Consider the following 20884-nt stretch of genomic DNA (forward strand, 5'->3'; position numbering starts at 1 on the left):
CAGATGTTCTTTTATATGGACATTCGTAATAAGCTCTGCATGGTTGGAGATGACCAGGTCCAGCAGAGCATCATTCCTAGTTGGGGCCTCTATGAACTGGACCATAAAATTGTCCTGTAGTAGGTTTATAAATTTTTACCCTTTAACTGTGCTTGCAGTCCCATTCCGGGTAGTTACCATCCCCCATTATTATCACTGTCCCAGCCCTTTCCATCTGTGGAAGGAGCTGAGTCTCCACCTCCTCATTAACACTGGGAGGCCTATAACAAACTCCAATGATGACCTTTGTAGTACCGCCCCCCATGTGCAGTTCCACCCAGGGGCGGACTGACCATTTGGAAACTCGTGCACTACCCGAGGGCCTGGGGTCAGTAGGGGGCCCCATGAGATGCCCCTGGTACCTTTTTCATGGGCTTTTTTGAGTTTGGGCAAGGACACAGGGGCCCCATGATCCCCTATTGCCCGGGGGCCCCATGAGTTGTCAGTCCGCCCCTGGTTCCACCCATAATACTTCAGCCTCATCACACTCTCCATCAACTAGGTCCTCTTTCACACTCGCTCTGAGATCACTTCTCACATAGAGACAGACACCACCACCTTTCCTATTTCCCCCGTCTCTCCGAAAGAGAACCTAGCCAGGTATATGAATGGCCCAGTCATGTGAGGAATGAAGCCAAGATTCAGCAATACCAATTCAATCCTAGTTCTCTTCATGCACCAAACCTTCCAACTCACCTATTGTGCTGGGCACACTTCTGGCATTGGTGAACAAACACTTTCATTCACCGACACCTTGTTCATTCACCGACACCTTGTTCATTCACCAACACCTTGTTTATTCATGGACACCTTGTTTATTCACGGACACCTTGTTCATTCACCGACACCTTGTTCACATGGATTTTTTGTATTTTTTATTTGCATACAAATGGTACCAATTGCACTGGTTGTTTGTAACATGGGAAACTTCTTATCATCTACCATAGCCTTCCCCGCATCTTTCCCCATTCCACCCACCAATAAGTACTGACCCGTCTGATCTGTCTACCCCGTTATAATACCTGATGTACAGGAAAAAAGGACTTCAGTGAGGAACATTTTCCTCACTCAGGACAGGAAAGTGGATTCTCCCCCGTGTGAGATCTTTGATGTATGTAAAGACTGGACTTCTGTGAAAAACATTTCCCGCACTCAGGACAAGAATACGGCTTCTCCCCAGTGTGAGATCTCTGATGTCTGTTAAAATGGGACTTAACTGAAAAACATTTCCCACACTCAGGACAGGAATACGGCTTCTCTCCCGTGTGAGATCTCTGATGTGTGGAAAGACTGGACTTCACTGAAAAACATTTCCCACACTCAGGACAGGAATACGGCTTCTCTCCTGTGTGAGATCTTTGATGTGTGTAAAGACTGGCCTTCACTGAAAAACATTTCCCACACTCAGGACAGGAATGTGGCTTCTCCCCCGTGTGAGATCTCTGATGATTATCAAGTTTGGACTTCTGTGAAAAACATTTCCCGCACTCAGGACAAGAATACGGCTTCTCCCCCGTGTGAGATCTCTGATGTCTGTTAAAATGGGACTTAACTGAAAAACATTTCCCACACTCAGGACAGGAATACGGCTTCTCTCCCATGTGAGATCTCTGATGTGTGGAAAGACTGGACTTCACTGAAAAACATTTCCCACACTCAGGACAAGAATACGGCTTCTCCCCTGTGTGAGATCTTTGATGTGTGTAAAGATGAGACTTCACTGAAAAACATTTCCCACAATCAGGACAGGAATGTGGCTTCTCCCCCGTGTGAGATCTCTGATGTGTGTAAAGACTGGACTTCACTGAAAAACATTTCCCACACTCAGGACAGGAATATGGCTTCTCCCCTGTGTGAGATCTTTGATGTGTGTAAAGATGGGACTTCACTGAAAAACATTTCCCACACTCAGGACAGGAATATGGCTTCTCCCCTGTGTGAGATCTCTGATGTTTGTAAAGATGGAACTTCGATAAAAAACATTTCCCGCACTCAGTACAAGAAAATGGCTTCTCCCCCGTGTGAGATAGCTGATGTATGTAAAAATAGGACTTCTGTGAAAAACATTTCCCGCACTCAGGACAGGAATATGGCTTCTCCCCAGTGTGAGATCTTTGATGTGTATAAAGATGGGACGTCACTGAAAAACATTTCCCACACTGAGAACAGCAATACGGCTTCTCCCCCGTATGAGATCTCTGATGTTTGTAAAGATGGGACCTCACTGAAAAACATTTCCCGCACACAGAACAGGAATGTGGCTTCTCCCCTGTGTGAAATCTTTTATGCCCATTCAGACCAGATTTAGACTGGAAACCTTTCCCGCACTCAGGACAGGAGAACCTCTTCTTTGTTGGAAGGCCGGCCCGGTCTCGCACAGTCTGAGGTTCCTCAGGATACGAGGAATCCGATGGTCCATCTACGCTGGGTGGTGCCGGATGGACATTGAAGGGAGCCGTGTTTTCTCCTGGACTATACTGTGTGATGTCCTCATCTTCTACTTTCCAGTCTGGAGACAAAGTGAGACAATCCTCGGAGGTTTTCCTCATCTCCCGGCCATGGACTAAAATACAAAGACAAAGAGGATTACTAGACAGGAGCTGATTGGTTTCCCCAAACCAGGACTGGCTGAGCATCACCAGAGGTCAGAGAGTGAGGATGGGGGAGAACAACTATGTCCAGCTGGGAGGAAATGGGTGTAACAAAAGAGAATCCATGTTATGTGTATATATAGCAGTGGGGGGAGGGGGGAGAGCAGAAGTCAGGAGTATGGAATGTACAACATAGAGTATATAGTGCAGGGGTCAGGAGTATGTAATGTACAACATAGAGTATATAGTGCAGGGGTCAGGAGTATGTAATGTACAACATAGAGTATATAGTCCAGGGGTCAGGAGTATGTAATGTACAACATAGAGTATATAGTGCAGGGGTCAGGAGTATGTAATGTACAACATAGAGTATATAGTGCAGGGGTCAGGAGTATGTAATGTACAACATAGAGTATATAGTGCAGGGGTCAGGAGTATGTAATGTACAACATGGAGTATATAGTGCAGGGGTCAGGAGTATGTAATGTACAATATAAATTCTACAGTGTAAGGGTCAGGACTCATAATATTGGTATTCAGTAATCAGTGGAAGATTAAATGTTTACTGTAGACAAGTTGCAGAGATCCCACACCGCTGCCTCCCATCTCCTGAGACTGCACTCAGTGACTTGGGACTGAGACACTACAGACATATCCCTCCACCCGGCACAGCCAGCAGACCACAGAGCAAGTAATCCTGGGAGAAATGATCGGTCAGGAATCTTACTAGACCCGGACATGGGGAGGAGAACCAAATCCAATGTCCCAGGAGCCTAGGTCTAGTAATGCTGCCAGCTGAACCCCAGAACCTCCATAAATCCAGTCTAGAGACATAAATTGTGTCTGCAGCACAGAGAAGGAAGATTATCCGAGAGAAATCCAGGAATACAGGACGGGGAACACAGCTCAGGAAAGTGACCAGGGGATTACAGGCTGATATCACCCAGTCCCCGCCCTACTCTGGACCAATCAGTGAGCAGTATGGGTGGAGGAATGGATTTAGTGTTCATGACCCACCTGTGCTGATCTCTGTAGGAGTGTCCTCCTCTATAAATGTCCCCGTTATTCCATCCTCCTCCATAGACTGCTGATCATCCCTCACATACGCCTCTTCTTCTTCTGCTTTCACCTCAAATTCTATATCGATTGGATCTCCACTCTAAATCAAGGAAATGAGAGAAAATATCATCTGTAAAATGTAAGATTTATGATTGTGACATCACACACAAAATCCACACATTGTCTCCCTTCACAGAAGCAGATCACATGTGATATGTGGGTACATTTCCCCTAAATACCGCATGCCATCCTGAAACTGTCCATTTCCTATCCCGTGTTGCGGTATTGACCACAAACACTGAACACGCTCAGTAAATACCGCATGAACAGGCGTTACATTCACAGAAGGAAATAAAGAATGAAATGCATGCGGTCATTAATTAGTGGTGGAGACATGCGGCATTCAGGAAATGTGTACTGCTTGGTAAAGAGTGGGCGGCCGCTGGCATCCTTAACAACCAGTAAACTACATGGTTGTTAGGGAGCGAGCGGCCGCCTCGTCCTAACCAACTGATAAATCTAAAAAAAAGAATTACCGGCAATGAAATATTAAGAAAATGGCGTGGGGTCCCCCCCTTTGGGGGGTCTAGTATGGATTTTGAGGGGGACCCCTTGCCAAAATGAAAGAAATACATACCAGACCCCTATCTGAGCATGCAGCCCAGCAGGTCAGGAATGGGGGGGATGAGCAAGCGACCCCCCCTCCTGAAACATACCAGGCCACGTGCCCTTAACATGCAGTGGATGCTCTGGGGCAGGGAGGGCTTTGCTCCTCCAAAGCACCTTGTCCATGTTGATGGGGACAAGGGACTCTTCCCCACAACCCAGGCTAGTGGCTGTGGGGGTTTGCAGGAAGAGGACTTACAAAATATAACAAGGGGGCCCTCAGATCCCTCACCCCATGTGAAAGAGTATGGGGTACATGGTACCCCTAATTATTCACCCCCAAAAAGTATTCTGTTAAAAATACAGCAGGCAGTTTTTGACAAGTCCTTTATTAAAAAAGCAAAACTAAAGCAAAATGTCCCCCCGGTGTAGATCCATCATCAATCACGATGCTCGCTGTCACCGCTGACTCGGAAAGAAAAGCTCCGCTCCCAGTGAAGACTCCCCTCTGTCTGACAGCTCTGCTGCCTCCTGCCACTAAATATACTAAGGGACGGTGCCACTCGGTGACGTCACTGACCGGGGCATGTTGTATTGGTGACGTCACTGACCGGGGCATGTTGTATTGGTGACGTCACTGACCGGGGCATGTTGTATTGGTGACGTCACTGACCGGGGCATGTTGTATTGGTGATGTCACTGACCGGGGCATGTTGTATTGGTGACGTCACTGACCAGGGCATGTTGTATTGGTGATGTCACTGACCGGGGCATGTTGTATTGGTGATGTCACTGACCGGGGCATGTTGTATTGGTGACGTCACTAACCGAGCCATGTTGTATTGGTGATGTCACTGACCGGGGCATGTTGTATTGGTGACGTCACTGACCGGGGAATGTTGTATTGGTGATGTCACTGACCGGGGCATGTTGTATTGGTGATGTCACTGACCGGGGCATGTTGTATTGGTGACATCACTGACCAGGGCATGTTGTATTGGTGATGTCACAAGAGGGCAAGGCCACCCAGTGATGTCACAGGTCCTTAGTTTATTTAGAAATGGGAGGCGGCGGAGCTGTCAGATGGCAGGAGGGGAGCTTTTTTTTTTTCTTCCAGTCAGCGATGACAGCGAGTATCGTGATTGGATCATCGATGGATCTACATCAGGGGGACATTTTTCTTTATTTTTGTTTTGTGAAAAATTACTTCCAATGTTTTCTTAAACTACATTTTTTTTTTGGTGAATGAATAGGGGTACTATGTACTCTATACTCATTCACATAGTGGGGGGGCCTGGATCTGGGGGCCTCCTTGTTAAAGGTGGCTTCTAGATTCCAATAAGCCCCCCACCCACACCCACTGCCCAGGGTTGTGGGGAAGGAACCCTTGTCCCCATCGACATGGGGACAAGGTGTTTTTGGGGAAGCAGAGAGCACCTGCCCTGAAGCACCCACCTCATGTTGAGGGTATGTGGCCTGGTATGGTTCAGGAGGAAGGTGGGCACTCACTAAGGGTCTGGTATTGATTTTGGAGGGGACCCCACGCCATTATTTTTATAATTTTGGCATCGGGTTCCCCTCAAAATTCATACCAGACCTGTCACAGCCATCAGCGGAGAACCTGTCGGCCATCCGCTCCTTGTTTACTGGTTGTTGGGTACACTGGCGGCTGCCCTCTCCTTAACAACAACCTATTTACAAGTGTTGCTATGGACACCAGTGGTAAATTACCCGCAGGCTTCACTACTAAAAAACAGCATGCAGCATCTTACTACATACTGGGATACGGGAAGATACCGCTTTGTGATTGGAGCCCATAGTCTCTACAAGTCCATGTTCTAGATTCTCCATCCCACCAACCTTGTAATAGTGAGGGATGGTGTGACCTTCCTGTGTGGAATCCCGGGAATACAGAGGACGGGGACATCTCTCTGGTGGGTTCCTGGTATTAAGTGGCTCCATCGTATCCTTGTGTCCTTCTGAAAACTCCTCCATCACTCCATACTCATCCTCCTCTTTATACTCTTCTTTAACATCAATATTATCATCCCCGAGGATTCCACTCTGAAAGATATAATAAAACATTCATTGTAACAAACATGCTGTGTATAAATCACAACTACCAATAATTGTCATCATCTACCTGATGATGGTGAGGGATGGTGTGACCTTCCTGTGTGGAATCCCAGGAATACAGAGGACGGGGACATCTCTCTGGTGGGTTCCTGTAGCTGGATGACTCCACCATGGTGTCCTGGTACAGATCTTTGTGTTCTTTTAGAAGCTCTGACTCCTCCATCCCCCCATCCTCATCCTCCTCTTTTATCTCTTCTTTAACCTCAACTTTAGGATCTCTCAGGTTTCCACTCTGAATATATAATAAAAATGACATCAATGGTAACAATGCAGATAATGTACAGATCCTAATGATACTATCAGTGATTGTTCCTCATCTACCTGATGATGGTGAGGGATGGTGTGACCTTCCTGTGTGGAATCCCGGGAATACAGAGGACGGGGACATCTCTCTGGTGGGTTCCCATGACTGGATCCATCTGTAGGAAACACACACACTGACTGAATCCATTGTTTCTATGTGTTTATCAGATGATGGGGGATCTAGGTGGATCCTCCGTACTGCTCTCTCCTTTACAATAAAGTCTCCTCTTACCCGGTGATGTGAGGGGCGGCTGATTGTCCATCATGACGTCCTTGTAGAGATCCTTGTGTCCTTCTAAATACTCCCACTCCTCCATGGAGAAATAGACAGTGACACCCTGACACCTTATAGGAACCTGACACACACAATGATACAGTCACCATCCAGACACATCCCTTGTCTGTTACTGGAGAATGTCCCAGAATTCCCGGCACCGCTCACCTCTCCTGTCAGCAGCTCAGTGATCTCTCTGGTGACTTCTAGAATCTTCTTCTTCTTTCTCTCTTCTATCAGGGAGGGAGGTGGAGGCAATGTGATGTCATATGATCTCCAGACTTCACAGGAGGAAAACTCTACATCTGAACACAAATAGTCACATCAAATGATATTCCCAGAATCCTCCTCACCTCTCCATTCAGGTCTCCATTTTATTAAAGCCCCACTTCAGGCTGAGGTATAATTCCCCCCCACAGGACCCCCACACTACGCAGGGTATAGGCTTGTTGCAGCATTCTGATGTCATTGCATACAACGCAGGACCAACAGTCCCACTTTACATGTGAGGATACCAAGAGGCCCCACATCCTAAGAGTATCAGAAAAAATCAGATGGAGGTACATTAGGAGGAGGAGCTGTGAGGTCAGTGTGATGTCATAGGATTTTCTGACTCTGGATGGAGGGACATTGGGAGGAGGAGCTGTGAGGTCAGTGTGATGTCATAGGATCCTCTGATTCTGGATGGAGGGACATTTGGAGGAGGAGCTGTGAGGTCAGTGTGATGTCATAGGACATATAGACTCTGGATGGAGGGACATTTGGATGGGGAGATTTGAGGGGTCCTCTATATGAGGCTCCTGTATAAACCAAATCCTTGTTCCTGGGTGCGTCCTACCTCTCCTAAACTGAAGAGTGAACTTTGACCTTTACCATCCAGAAACTTGTCCGGAATCTGTGGAAGTAAGCTGTCATGTGATCAGGTGACGTGCGGAGGAACGGAGTGTAAATAGCAGACAATTGTCTCCATCATGAAGGAGATGAGGGGGAGGGGAGGAAGTCACTGAAGGTGACCATAGATCCATGGAAATTCAGGGGGTTCAGCAGGGATCGCTCACATTTCCATCCATGTGTGGTCACTGCTGGATAAAAGCCACTCCCCCAGCGGCTGCAGCCAATAGCTTCAGTGCTGATCCGTGTATTCTGAGAGCGGAGGAGTCCCCCCATTGTCAGAATACAAGAGTGCAGCGGGGAGGATTCCCCCATCCACCTCCAATGTGTGGATGGGGGAATCACTTCAGGATTTATGCTCATCCCGCTGGCTGAACGATAAAACTGAACCATGTAGGCCAGCTTTGGGAGCAAATATATTATCATCAACTCCTCCCCCTGAAGGGGTTCATCTACGTATTACCTCCTCTGCTGCCACATCCAGGAATGTCTCCTCTCTACTTCCTTATTCATGGAACTTCCTGTCTGGGTAGAAGTCAGAGGACAGACATGACGGGGGGGTTACTGGGTGTAAATAGAAAATAACATCTTATTACCTCCTCTGCTGCTACTTCCACCAAGGTCTCCTCTATACGTCCTGCCTGTACCTAACATCACTTCCTGTCTGTACCTGACATCACTTCCTGTCTGTACCTGACATCACTTCCTGTCTGTACCTGACATCACTTCCTGTCTGTCTTCCATTGAGACTTCCTGTCTGGGTAGAAGTGAGATCCCCACCTTGTGGAGCTCAGAGGAACTGCAGCCCCGAGAAGCATCTGGTAGTGTGACCCCGGCCTTGTGCTGGGTGTGTATGGACTGTAGATCCTTATAGAGGGGTCACCTCCACTCCCACCAAGGGGGACAGAAATATATGACTCCTCGGGGGACACATCTTGGCTCCATTGATTTTGCAGTAAATGTGATTGCATTAGTCCCATTGATTTTCATATTTCCATGTAATAAAAGGTGTCACATGATGTCGGGTTCCCCTTTCTCTCCTCCCTGAGTGTGTATTTAGAGGCGGAGCTCCTGCTGGAATGGCGGTTGGAGGCGGAGTCTAGGAGGGAGACTGACAGAACCCGCAGCAGACTTGCAGGAGTGAGCGAGGAGGATCCGGTTCCTTTACCATCGGAGATGAGGAGAGTGTGAAGGATGTTTGTGACTCTGGGAGCTGAAAAGCTGGGAGTCCTATTGGTGTGGTGAGGGGGAAGCACTACTAGGGGGCGCCCTTACCATCACGTGTACAAGAGGTGGAAGAAGGCGTGGCTACACTACAGCCGGCACAGTTTGGAGGGCGGAGCACTTTCATACCTTATCAACTTTTCACTGATTGGTGGATTTTTGGAGTAATATAAGTGGATTGAAGTAGATGCAAAGTGGAAGCGGTGGACTTGCAGAGAACACTATACTGAGCACACAATATTGTCTGTCTCCATGGATTTGCACAGGATTTGAGATGATTTCCTATAGCAGCAAATCTGATGAGATGAATGAATGTAGCGCCCCCTCCTGGTCAGGTCTAGGATGTGTGGTCAGGTAAAGCATAGCTGTGTTTCTCTGCTCACCAGAGAGGCTGTCAGGTAGATTCAGTCGGTATTCTGATTTACAGAGAGCTGTGATTGATTAGTCAGGTCTGCTCATGCTGCTCTGGTTCTGTTGGAGTTTGTCTGAGTTCTGCCTGCCTTCAGGAAGCTATGAGAGTCTTCCAGAACATGGGAATTGGCTAGACAAATGACCGGCATGAATATGGATACAGTCCTGGCCAATTGCAGGGGAGGGTGACCCCATTGCATGCTGGGAGTGGTATTTATACTCTGAGAGCACATGGGTTCAGTGTCTTTCCTCGGAGAGGATTGCACCAGCCAGGCTGGAGGCAGGCTGCCTCGCCTGGCACTTGCTGTTATGTGGCCCCTTGTGGGTGACCTGAGGGCCTGAAGTTAGAGAGAGTGACCCTGATTCTACAGTAAGCTGACTGAGGGGAGCTGTCTGCCAAAGCTCTGTCTGGTATCACTGGAGAGAGTGGCTTGGAAGATTGGAAGGAGGCAACCATTCTGTCCTTGGACCTGTGAGTGCAAACTCTGAGAGATCTGGGGGGCTGTGTGCTTGTTACCCCTCTGGTGCTTGATAGTCAGCCTGGGTCTGAGAAAGGGAGCCCTGCCTAGTGTTCTGCAGAGCTTGTCCAAGTATTGCTACTGCTAATGGGACTTGGCTCTCCTACAACTACTTGCTGCTATTTGTTACTGAGAAGTCTGCTATCTACTGTCAGCCGAGACTTCACAAGTCTTCTACTAAGAGATCAGCTAGATGTCCTCAGTGTGAAGAGTTCTGATTCTGGAGGATCCGACTACATTCCCCATCCCTATCCCCAGTTCTACAATAAACTCCAAACACAAAACATCCCCTAGACTGGTCATTGGAGACAACGAGCAGAAGTGTGTGTGTTTGCCTTGCTGTGGGGCAAAGCAAAGGGAAACCAGGGGCAACATTCAGCTCCTTCGGAGGTAGTGCTACATGAAGTCAGTGTAAAGTGGAAGCAGTAGATCTGCAGGGAACTGCATTCCGAGCACAAACACTGTGTTGTATATGGATTTGCACATGGTTCAGTATTCTTAATTTACTGGCAAACACCTCAAGATCAATGAAGTAGGTGTAAAGTGGAAGCAGTAGATCCGCAGAGATTAATATTTTGAGTAGGGATGGCCTGACAGTTCGACTCAAACATTATCCATTTCCGTGTTCAACATTAACCAGGAAGTTCACCCGAGTGCCACAGGTCAGGTGCAATGCTTTGGCCAATAACAGCTGAGTTCTCAGGAAGAGCCATGATTGGCCAAAGTGCTGGCCGTATTATTGAACCACAACATGCAGAAGAGGTGGTGTAGTGGATAAGTCAGTCATCCTCATCCTCTGTCATCCAGGCTCATACTATTTTGCCTTCCACCACAGCTGCCAAAGTGTCCTGTTCCTCCGGCTCCTTGTCCACCACAGCTGCTCCTTCCGTAGCCCCACCATCATGCATGGAGGAGTCACCAGAATGATTGGATCATAGTGTCAGTCCCATGCTGCTGGAGGATGTGCAGCAATCTGAATGCTGTGATGTTGGTTCCCAGGATGAGGAAAGGAGTGACGTGAGCCTAGAGAGAGGGGGCGCCAGTGAGGGAAAAGAAATGGTCAGTCCTGTTCCCCCAGCCGCAGCACACTGCCAAGTTGGCTCCATTGATGAGGAGGATGGGGATGATGAGGTCACTGACCATACTTGGGTGCCTGAGAGAACAGAGGAGGACAGTGAGGAGGAGGCAGAACTCCAACAAGGCAGGATGTCCTCCAGGGACAGGCATAAGGGCAGCCAACCAATGGCATCACACGACAGAGCTCCACAGGTGGGGGGCGCTGCTGACTCCATGCAGACTTCCACAAGTTCTCTGGTGTGGGCTTTCTTCAACACATGTGCAGCTTTGCTGTTTGCAGTCTGACTGAAGCAGACCAAGCGTGGCCAAAACACCAGCCACTTGGGCACCACATGCTTGACAAGACGTATGATGAGCTGCCATGCAGCCCGCTGGTAACAGCACCTGAAAGACCCAGAAAAAGTGCAGACTTCTCCTTGCTCCTCATTTGGGATCTCTACTGTAAAACGTCAGGTCTTCTCAACAGCCTCCACTGAGAGGAGTGAAGGTACAGCAGTGGGTGGCCCATCTGACAGCAGGACACCACCTGTTCATTTCAGCAGGAACATTTCACTACCCCATTTGCTGAACCATGAAAAATAGACTGTCCCACCCATCCACATTCTATCCTGGCCAAATTGCTGCGTTACAACTGCTGCCTTTCCATCTGGTGGACTCTTCCCCCTTCCGGGAATTTGCAGAATGTTCTGTATCACAGTGACAGGTTCCGAAAAGACAATTTGTTTCATGCAAGGCCATTCCAGCTCTGTACCATCATGTGGAAGGTCATGTTTTGGCCTTGTTGGACAAGGAGGTCAGCAGCAAGGTCCACATTACTGACACGTGGTCCAGCAGGCACAGTCAGGGATGGTACATATCCGTCACGGCACACTGGGTGACTCTGCTAGCAGCTGGGAAGGATGCAGGACAGGGTTCAGTTCTGGAGCTTGTTCCACCACCATGCCTCCAAAAACCTGGTGGTGATTCTGCCACATCTGTCTGCTCCACCCCCTCCCCCTCCTCTTCCTCTATGGCCTCTTCTGCTGAATTGTCCTCTGAACCAGCAGTGCTCCATAAGCGTTCAAGGGGCTCTGCAAGCAGTCAGGATAAAAGATGCCACGTGGTGCTTCAGCTGGTCTGTCTAAGGGACAGGAGCCACACCAGGACACAGATTCTGTCAGCTCTGAAGGGGCTCTCCACCCTCCAACAGGGACACTTGACACATGTTCCATGCTTGGCACACGTCCTGAATTTGGTGGTACAGTGCTTCTTGAACAGGTACCCAGGCTTTCAAGATCTTCTGAGGCAGGCCAGAAAAGTCTGTGGCCATTTCCGGTGGTCATACACGGCCTGTGTTCAGTTGGCTGAAATTCAACCTGCCCACCAACAGACTCATTTGTGACATGTCCACTCGGTGGAACTCCACTTTGGTAACACGGCAGTGGCTGCACACGCAGCAGAGGGCCATCAATGAGTACCTGTGTGAGAATGGCGCAAGGACAGGCTCAGGGGAGCTTGGCTTCTTTTCACCTCGCCAGTGGCTGCTGACAATGGATGCATGCGCTGTCCTGTCACCATCTGAGGAGGCCACAAGGATGGTGAGCTGTGACACTGCATGCATCAGTGACACTATCCCTGTAGTCTTCCTGCTGGAGCACACGCTGCATGGAATCATGGACAGGGCACTGGAGGCAGAACAGCGGGAGGAAGAGGAGGATTTCCTGTCCTCTCAAGGCCTTCTTTATGCAGAAACCATTCCTGTGGGGCTGCAGAACACACAGAAGGAGGAGGAAGTGGAGGAGGAGGAGGAAGTGGAGGAGGATTGCAGCAGCATGGAAGTAGAGGATCACATAGAGCAGTCTTCAAGGGACACTTTTCAGTCCCCAGAACCCAGCCAGGAGTAGTAAGATGACCCTAAACTGAAGACGCCTAGTGCTTTTTAACATGATTTTATTTTTTTCATATGTACACCATGCTCATGTTTAACCTCCTCATGATCTATGTGATCAAATAAAGAATTGTTTGGAATATTTTTGAATTCATATTACTCCGCGTGGATCACTTAATAACCTTCTTTTTCCAGGTAGGGGTGTTCTTGTCACACTACCATTTTGCTTAGTATGTACCTTTTGGGTTTATGGATCCACACTTATACAAGTGAGTCGGAGATAAGTTAATGACACTAGTTATACGTGTCATTATTGGGTGGCTTTTTTGTGCTTTATTGTTGTGATACACTTTTCAGTCCCCAGAACCCAGCCAGGAGTAGTACATGGCTGGGAGGAGGTAGTTCCTGACAATGTCATCCTCAGTCACCCAGAGGACTCAGAATCTTCTGCCTCCTCAAACTTACACTGCATGGGCTCCCTGATTCTGCAAAGCCTGTGTAAGAACCTGAGGATTTGTGTTATCAAGAAGAGGGATCAATACTGGTTGGCAACCCTTTTTGATCCACGTTACAAGGGTCAAGGTGCAGAGCTCATCCAGTCTTCCCAGAGGGAGCAGAGGATGAAACATCCTGAGGATGCCTTGAAATTGTGCAACACCTTTCCAGACACTGGGAGGTCACCATTTCCTGGACAACGTGTTTCTGAGGCTTCATTCTGTCAAAGGAAGAGCGGTGGAGAAGGCGGTCAGCTGACCGATGCCTTTAGACAGTTCTTTAGTCCTCAGCACCCAGGACTGTTAGGTTTAAGCACCCATCGGCAGGGTCTGCATCATATAGTGCAGGATTATCTAGGGGCAAGAACAGACTTGGAGACCTTTCCAACTGATCATCCACTGGGTTACTGGGTCTTGAGGATGGATCACTGGCCAGAACTTGCTCAATATGCCATCAAGGTACTGGCCTGTCCTGCATCCAGCGTGCTTTCTGAACGGACATTCAGTGCTGCTGGAGGTTTTATGCATTTACCTGAATGACATCGATTCATTCAGGGTTTTTTTGTGATTTGGCTACAGCTGGGCTGTGATTGGTGCAGCTTGTGCATGTGATCGCTGTGACTATTCACAGCTAGACACACTTGTATACAATGGATGGTATGAAAGGAAGCCATCCATTGTATACAACTGTCATGTGACCTGCAGTGATTGGTCACAGCAGGTCACATGGCACTGGCAATAGGGCCAGTACACAAATCTGTCATCGGCCGTGTCTGAGGTACATGGCCGGTGACAGATCGCACCACAGCCCTGCGGGGTGCACGCTCCAGAAAGGACGCCATATGGCACCACCTGGAGGGGCGAGCTGTTCGTCCAACCGCCATCTGGCTATAGACTGGGCAGCAACTGGTTAAACTGCAGGGGGTGATCTCAGTGGAAAGAGTGTCTTCAGTGGGGAGGGGTGACAACACTAGGGGAGAGGTGTGTCCTCAGAAGGAGAAGAGTGTCCCCAGCACAGGAAAGGAGGGGGAGGAGTGTCTGCAGAGGAGGAAAAGAGAGGAAGAAGTATCTTCAGTGGAGAGGGTGTCTGTAGTGGGGGAGGGTGTCCTCTGTGTGTGTGTGTGGGGGGGGGGTGTCTTTAGTGGGGGAGGGTGTCTGTAGTGGGGGAGGGTGTCCTCTGTGTGTGTGGGGGGTTGTCTTTAGTGGGGGAGGGGTGTCCTCTGTGGGGGGAAGAGGGTGTTCTTAGTGGAGGACGGGAAGGGTTTTTTGGGTAAATGACACCAGATCAAAGTCCTCCTGAGAAGTTCCTAAAGACAGCTGTCTTGTCTATGTAAAAAGATAACTTTAGCTGAATATTAGAAGCACAGCTTATTCCAAGGGGGCTATGAGGTAAACTGACCCCAGCTTTGTTTGTGGACAGGGAGGAGTCCAGTGGTCTGTTTGTGGACAGGGAGGAGTCCAGTGGTCTGTTTGTGGACAGGCAGGAGTCCAGTGGTCTGTTTGTGGACAGGGAGGAGTCCAGTGGTCTGTTTGTGGACAGGGAGGAGTCCAGTGGTCTGTTTGTGGACAGGGAGGAGTCCAGTGGTCTGTTTGTGGACAGGCAGGAGTCCAGTGGTCTGTTTGTGGACAGGGAGGAGTCCAGTGGTCTGTTTGTGGACAGGGAGGAGTCCACTGGTCTGTTTGTGGACAGGGAGGAGTCCAGTGGTCTGTTTGTGGACAGGGAGGAGTCCAGTGGTCTGTTTACACAAGTCCTAAACAAAAGCTCCATTGTTCTCGGAGTTTCATTTCTCCAGAAGGAAGAAGCTGCTCTGGCTGTACAGATCACACAGGTGGAGTCTACACTGCAGTCTACATTGTCAGCCGAGCAGCTGAAGGAGTCCAACATCTAACCATCTACTAATCAGGCGTACTCTTGGAGCACCACCTACACAAGACTCACCTCGTCCATCTAGACTGCTCACTAGAGCTTCTTCTACAGCCTCTGACCCATCACTTCCCTCCTCTGCTGGAGGCACTTTATTAGGATCTATAGAGGGACAACTCCGGCCTCGTATTGTCCATCAGAATCAAGGAAACAGCAGAGATCCGGCCATAGGGGAGCTAGGAAACATCAATACTGCAACAAGGGATCTCCCACTCATCCAACCATCCCAACAGATGATTCATCATCAACAGAAATAGATGGAATTGTCGCCTTCTCCTCAGCTGGACTGACATCGGGTAAGATGGACCTTCTGGGGAAAGGTTTGGGCTTCAGCCCTAAAGGTATCAGGAAGACGTTGTTGGCACAGGACTTGTATAGATGTCTCAGGAATATTAGATTGAAGGGACATTATTCCTGGAGAGGCGATATTGAGGGATCATCTGTAGTCACACCACTTCTGAGACATAGAGAGGGAAATGGGCGCTAATAGGATGCAGGAGATCTGCTGAGACATAGAGAGGGAAATGGGAGCTAATAGGCTGCAGCAGATCTGCTGAGACATAGAGAGGAAAATGGGCGCTAATAGGCTGCAGGAGATCTGCTGAGACATAGAAAGGGAAATGGGTGCTAATAGGCTGCAGGAGATCTGCTGAGACGTAGAGAAGGAAATGGGTGCTAATAGGCTGCAGGAGATCCGCTGAGACATAGAAAGGGAAATGGGAGCTAATAGGCTGCAGGAGATCCGCTGAGACATAGAAAGGGAAATGGGAGCTAATAGGCTGCAGGAGATCTGCTGAGACAATGAAATGTGTATGAAATGGATGGATGTGCAGACACTCCCAGAAGATGATGTCATTATGAGTGGATTGATATATATTTCTGCATTGTCTCCCCCAGAAGGATCAGGTTTGGCGGGATCGCTCTCATTAGACAACCCAACCAATCAGTGACTGCTGCCCCTCTCTGCCAATCCCTTCACTGACTTCCACTAACCCAACATATAAAATACAAAATACTAACCACAACGTACAAAGCCATCCACAACACTGCCCCTAGCTACATCACCAATGTGATAAAATGTGGGATCCATGGATTCCATACATCTTCATGCCCTACTACTTCCTGATTTGACCCTCCCCTCTCCCCTCCCCTTTTTTTTAGTTATTTTTGATCTTTCATGGAAACCACAGGAACGGTTATTTTAATGTTTCTCGGGGCTGCAGTTCCTCTGAACTCCACAAGGTGGTGATCTCACTTCTATCCAGAAAGGAAGTTATTATAGAACACAGACAGGAAGTGATGTCAGGCACAGACAGGAAGTGATGTCAGGCACAGACAGGAAGTCATCTGGAATAAAGACAGGAAGTTGTATACCATACAAAGTGGAGAGGAGACCTTGGTGGAAGTGGCAGCAGAGGAGGTAATAAGATGTTATGTTCTATTTACACCCAGTAACTCCCCGTCACGTCCGTCCTCTTCCTCCATAGTCACGTCCGTCCTCTTCCTCCATAGTCACGTCCGTCCTCTTCCTCCATAGTCGCGTCCGTCCTCTGCCTCCATAGTCGCGTCCGTCCTCTGCCTCCATAGTCGCGTCCGTCCTCTGCCTCCATAGTCGCGTCCGTCCTCTTCCTCCATAGTCACGTCCGTCCTCTTCCTCCATAGTCACGTCCGTCCTCTTCCTCCATTGTCACGTCCGTCCTCTTCCTCCATTGTCACGTCCGTCCTCTGCCTCCATAGTCACGTCCGTCCTCTTCCTCCATAGTCACGTCCGTCCTCTTCCTCCATAATCACGTCCGTCCTCTGCCTCCATAGTCACGTCCGTCCTCTGCCTCCATAGTCACGTCCGTCCTCTGCCTCCATAGTCACGTCCGTCCTCTGCCTCCATAGTCACGTCCGTCCTCTGCCTCCATAGTCACGTCCGTCCTCTTCCTCCATCATCATGTCCGTCCTCTTCCTCCATAGTCACGTCCGTCCTCTTCCTCCATAGTCACATCCATCCTCTTCCTCCATAGTCATGTCCGTCCTCTTCCTCCATAGTCACTGTGACATCTTTTATCTCCAGCAGATGATGATACACACATATATAGTGTGGGAACCCAGATGAACCCCTTCAGGGGCAGAACATTCCCCCACTTCCGGGGCCGGAACATTCTCCTCATTGTGGAGATAAATTCTAGTAATATGGTCCTCTAAACAAACAGCACTGACAATAAATAGACAAGACAAGGACCATCCTGACCATACATGGCCTACAAAGGGCAATGATGACACTACACAGGCAGCCAATGGGCAATCATTACACTATGCAGCCAACACAATGATGGAGTGCCGGGGTCAGGAGTATGGAGCATAGAGCCCCTTACATTGCTGCTCAGGAGGAAGGAAACATTCCCCAGCCGGCCATGAAGAACATGTTCCATCATTGGTGTCAGGGGGAGGATAATACTGAGGGGTCTGAGGGAAGAAGAGGAGCTGAGGGGTCTCTCAGGGGTTACTGAGGATGGGAGACTTTGGGGCCCCTGAGGGGATAGTGAAGTTAAAGGGTTTTGAGGGGGTAGAGTAGCTGAAGGAATCTGGGTCTTTGATAGGGTTGGCGGGGAGCAGGGCTCTGAGGAAAGAGAAGTTTGTCAGGCTCAGGGGGACACTGAGGCAGGGAGGGGGGATCTTGGTCTCTGGTTGTCCTCTTACCTGCACTTACTTTCCAGACCTCCTTACAGAACTCCTACCAGGAAAGGAAGACAACCTTCACCTTCTTACCATCTCACTGGTCAAATAATGTATTCCAAGATACCAAATGGAATGCAGAAGGACAATCCTTCACCCCTTGGTGGACACTTGTTCTTAGAGGAGGTCTGTTGGTGCATTATTGACTAAAAGGTATTCAGGGGTCAGTGCTGAACATCTTCAGGAGACACTCCAATACCTCCCATGACACAGGCTCTGGCAGTGCCCGGTGCTGGAATTCAGAGCCCCAGGAACCCACCACCACTCTGTACAATGTCCTGGATATTACAATATACTTGATACTCAGATCCTCCTGCTGTCCTCCTTCTACCCACACTATGCTTCCATTGGAGGGAAGAGAATAGGCTCCTTCCTGACAGCTCTCTACTCCACCAGCACCATCCTCCTTCTACCCAATCCAATCTCTTCTTTTACTGCAGAGAATGACAGTGACATCACTCCTGTCAGTCAGCAGGCTGCCACAGATTGGAGCCTTGCAGCCGGATTTCTGCCAATTGTCCTGATTAGGCAGCAACTCCGGCCAAAAGTCCTCAAGTTCCCCTTCCTGGACATCATGATGAGCCGACATTGACCTCACAGCACTGCCTCAGAGCAAACTAGTCATAGGAAGGATCAGATTTATCATTCCTTGTCTGCAGATCTAATACTCATCAAAACCAGTTCAGAGACCAAACAAACCCAACAGAGAAAAGGGGATTTCTGATCTGACAGGTCAAGAGGGTCCTGGGACCTCCAAAATTTAGCAAACACTAAACAGTCCAGACTACTGTCTTCCCATGGGGGAAGTAGATCTTATATGTCCATCAACCCTCCTATTCCCCCCTCACATCCACATCCTATTATTGTGTGACCAATACCATCCAAATCATTCTTACTTTCATTTCCCAAAGTTATCCGTCTACAAGGAGACCTGTATAGATCACATGATGGCACCAATGAGGATGGAGGAGGACCGGAGTCACATGACTGAGAAGATACTAAACCTCACCCTGGAGATCATCTACCTGCTGACCGGAGAGGTGAGGAGGATTCTGGGAGGTCACATGACATCACTCTTATCTCTATTAATAAAACACAGACCTGACCGGAGAGGTGAGGAGGATTCTGGGAGGTCACATGACATCACTCTTATCTCTATTAATAAAACACAGACCTGACCGGAGAGGTGAGGAGGATTCTGGGAGGTCACATGACATCACTCGTATCTCTATTAATAAAACACAGACCTGACCGGAGAGGTGAGGAGGATTCTGGGAGGTCACATGACAACACTCATATCTATTAATAAAACACAGACCTGACCGGAGAGGTGAGGAGGATTCTGGGAGGTCACATGACATCACTCTCATTTCTAATAATAAACACAGACCTGACCGGAGATGTGAGGAGGATTCTGGGAGGTCACATGACATCGCTCTCATCTCTATTGATAAAACACAGACCTGACCGGAGAGGTGAGGAGGATTCTGGGAGGTCACATGACATCACTCTTATCTCTATTAATAAAACACAGACCTGACCGGAGAGGTGAGAAGGATTCTGGGAGGTCACATGACATTACTCATATCTATTAATAAAACAGACCTGACCGGAGAGGTGATGAGGATTCTGGGAGGTCACATGACATCACTCTTATCTCTATTAATAAAACACAGACCTGACCGGAGAGGTGAGGAGGATTCTGGGAGGTCACATGACATCACTCTTATCTCTGTTAATAAAACACAGACCTGACCGGAGAGGTGAGGAGGATTCTGGGAGTCTAAGATGATATTCCTATTGGTTCCTCAATACAGAGATTTCCTCTTCTGAAGTCAGGTGATCATATGACCATCACAGTGCCTCCATGTGACTCCCTAAACCCTGAGAGATACAACATGCAGAAGATTCTAGAAGTCACCAAGAAGATGATGGAGCTGCTGACAGGAGAGGTGAGCGGTGCCGGGAATTCTGGGACATTCTCCAGTAACAGACAAGGGATGTGTCTGGATGGTGACTGTATCATTGTGTGTGTCAGGTTCCTATAAGGTGTCAGGGTGTCACTGTCTATTTCTCCATGGAGGAGTGGGAGTATTTAGAAGGACACAAGGATCTCTACAAGGACGTCATGATGGACAATCAGCCGCCCCTCACATCACCGGGTAAGAGGAGACTTTATTGTAAAGGAGAGAGCAGTACGGAGGATCCACCTAGATCCCCCATCATCTGATAAACACATAGAAACAATGGATTCAGTCAGTGTGTGTGTTTCCTACAGATGGATCCAGTCATGGGAACCCACCAGAGAGATGTCCCCGTCCTCTGTATTCCCGGGATTCCACACAGGAAGGTCACACCATCCCTCACCATCATCAGGTAGATGATGACAATTATTGGTAGTTGTGATTTATACACAGCATGTTTGTTACAATGAATGTTTTATTATATCTTTCAGAGTGGAATCCTCGGGGATGATAATATTGATGGTAAAGAAGAGTATAAAGAGGAGGATGAGGAGTATGGAGTGATGGAGGAGTTTTCAGAAGGACACAAGGATATGATGGAGCCACCTAATACCAGGAACCCACCAGAGAGATGTCCCCGTCCTCTGTATTCCCGGGATTCCACACAGGAAGGTCACACCATCCCTCACCATTACAAGGTAGGTGGGATGGAGAATCTAGAGCATGGACTTGTAAAGGTGATGTGTTGATATTTTCTGTGAATTAATATATTTTATAGATGA

At 48.6% G+C, this 20884-nt stretch overlaps 1 protein-coding gene across 1 annotated transcript in view; it reads right to left on the bottom strand.

Annotated features, from left to right (window-relative positions):
* Positions 1 to 20884, bottom strand: part of LOC149441867 (uncharacterized) — a 97024-nt gene that overhangs the window by 51842 nt on the left and 24298 nt on the right. Inside the window, exon 3 of the mRNA XM_089656835.1 lies at positions 1122 to 2663. Coding sequence (XP_089512961.1) covers positions 1122 to 2663 — 1542 coding nt within the window. The remainder of the gene's footprint in view (positions 1 to 1121; positions 2664 to 20884) is intronic.

This window comes from Staurois parvus, unplaced genomic scaffold (genome assembly GCF_062004578.1).
Source record: "Staurois parvus isolate SC_StPar_1 unplaced genomic scaffold, SC_StPar_1.0 ptg000941l, whole genome shotgun sequence".
NCBI lineage: Eukaryota > Metazoa > Chordata > Amphibia > Anura > Ranidae > Staurois > Staurois parvus.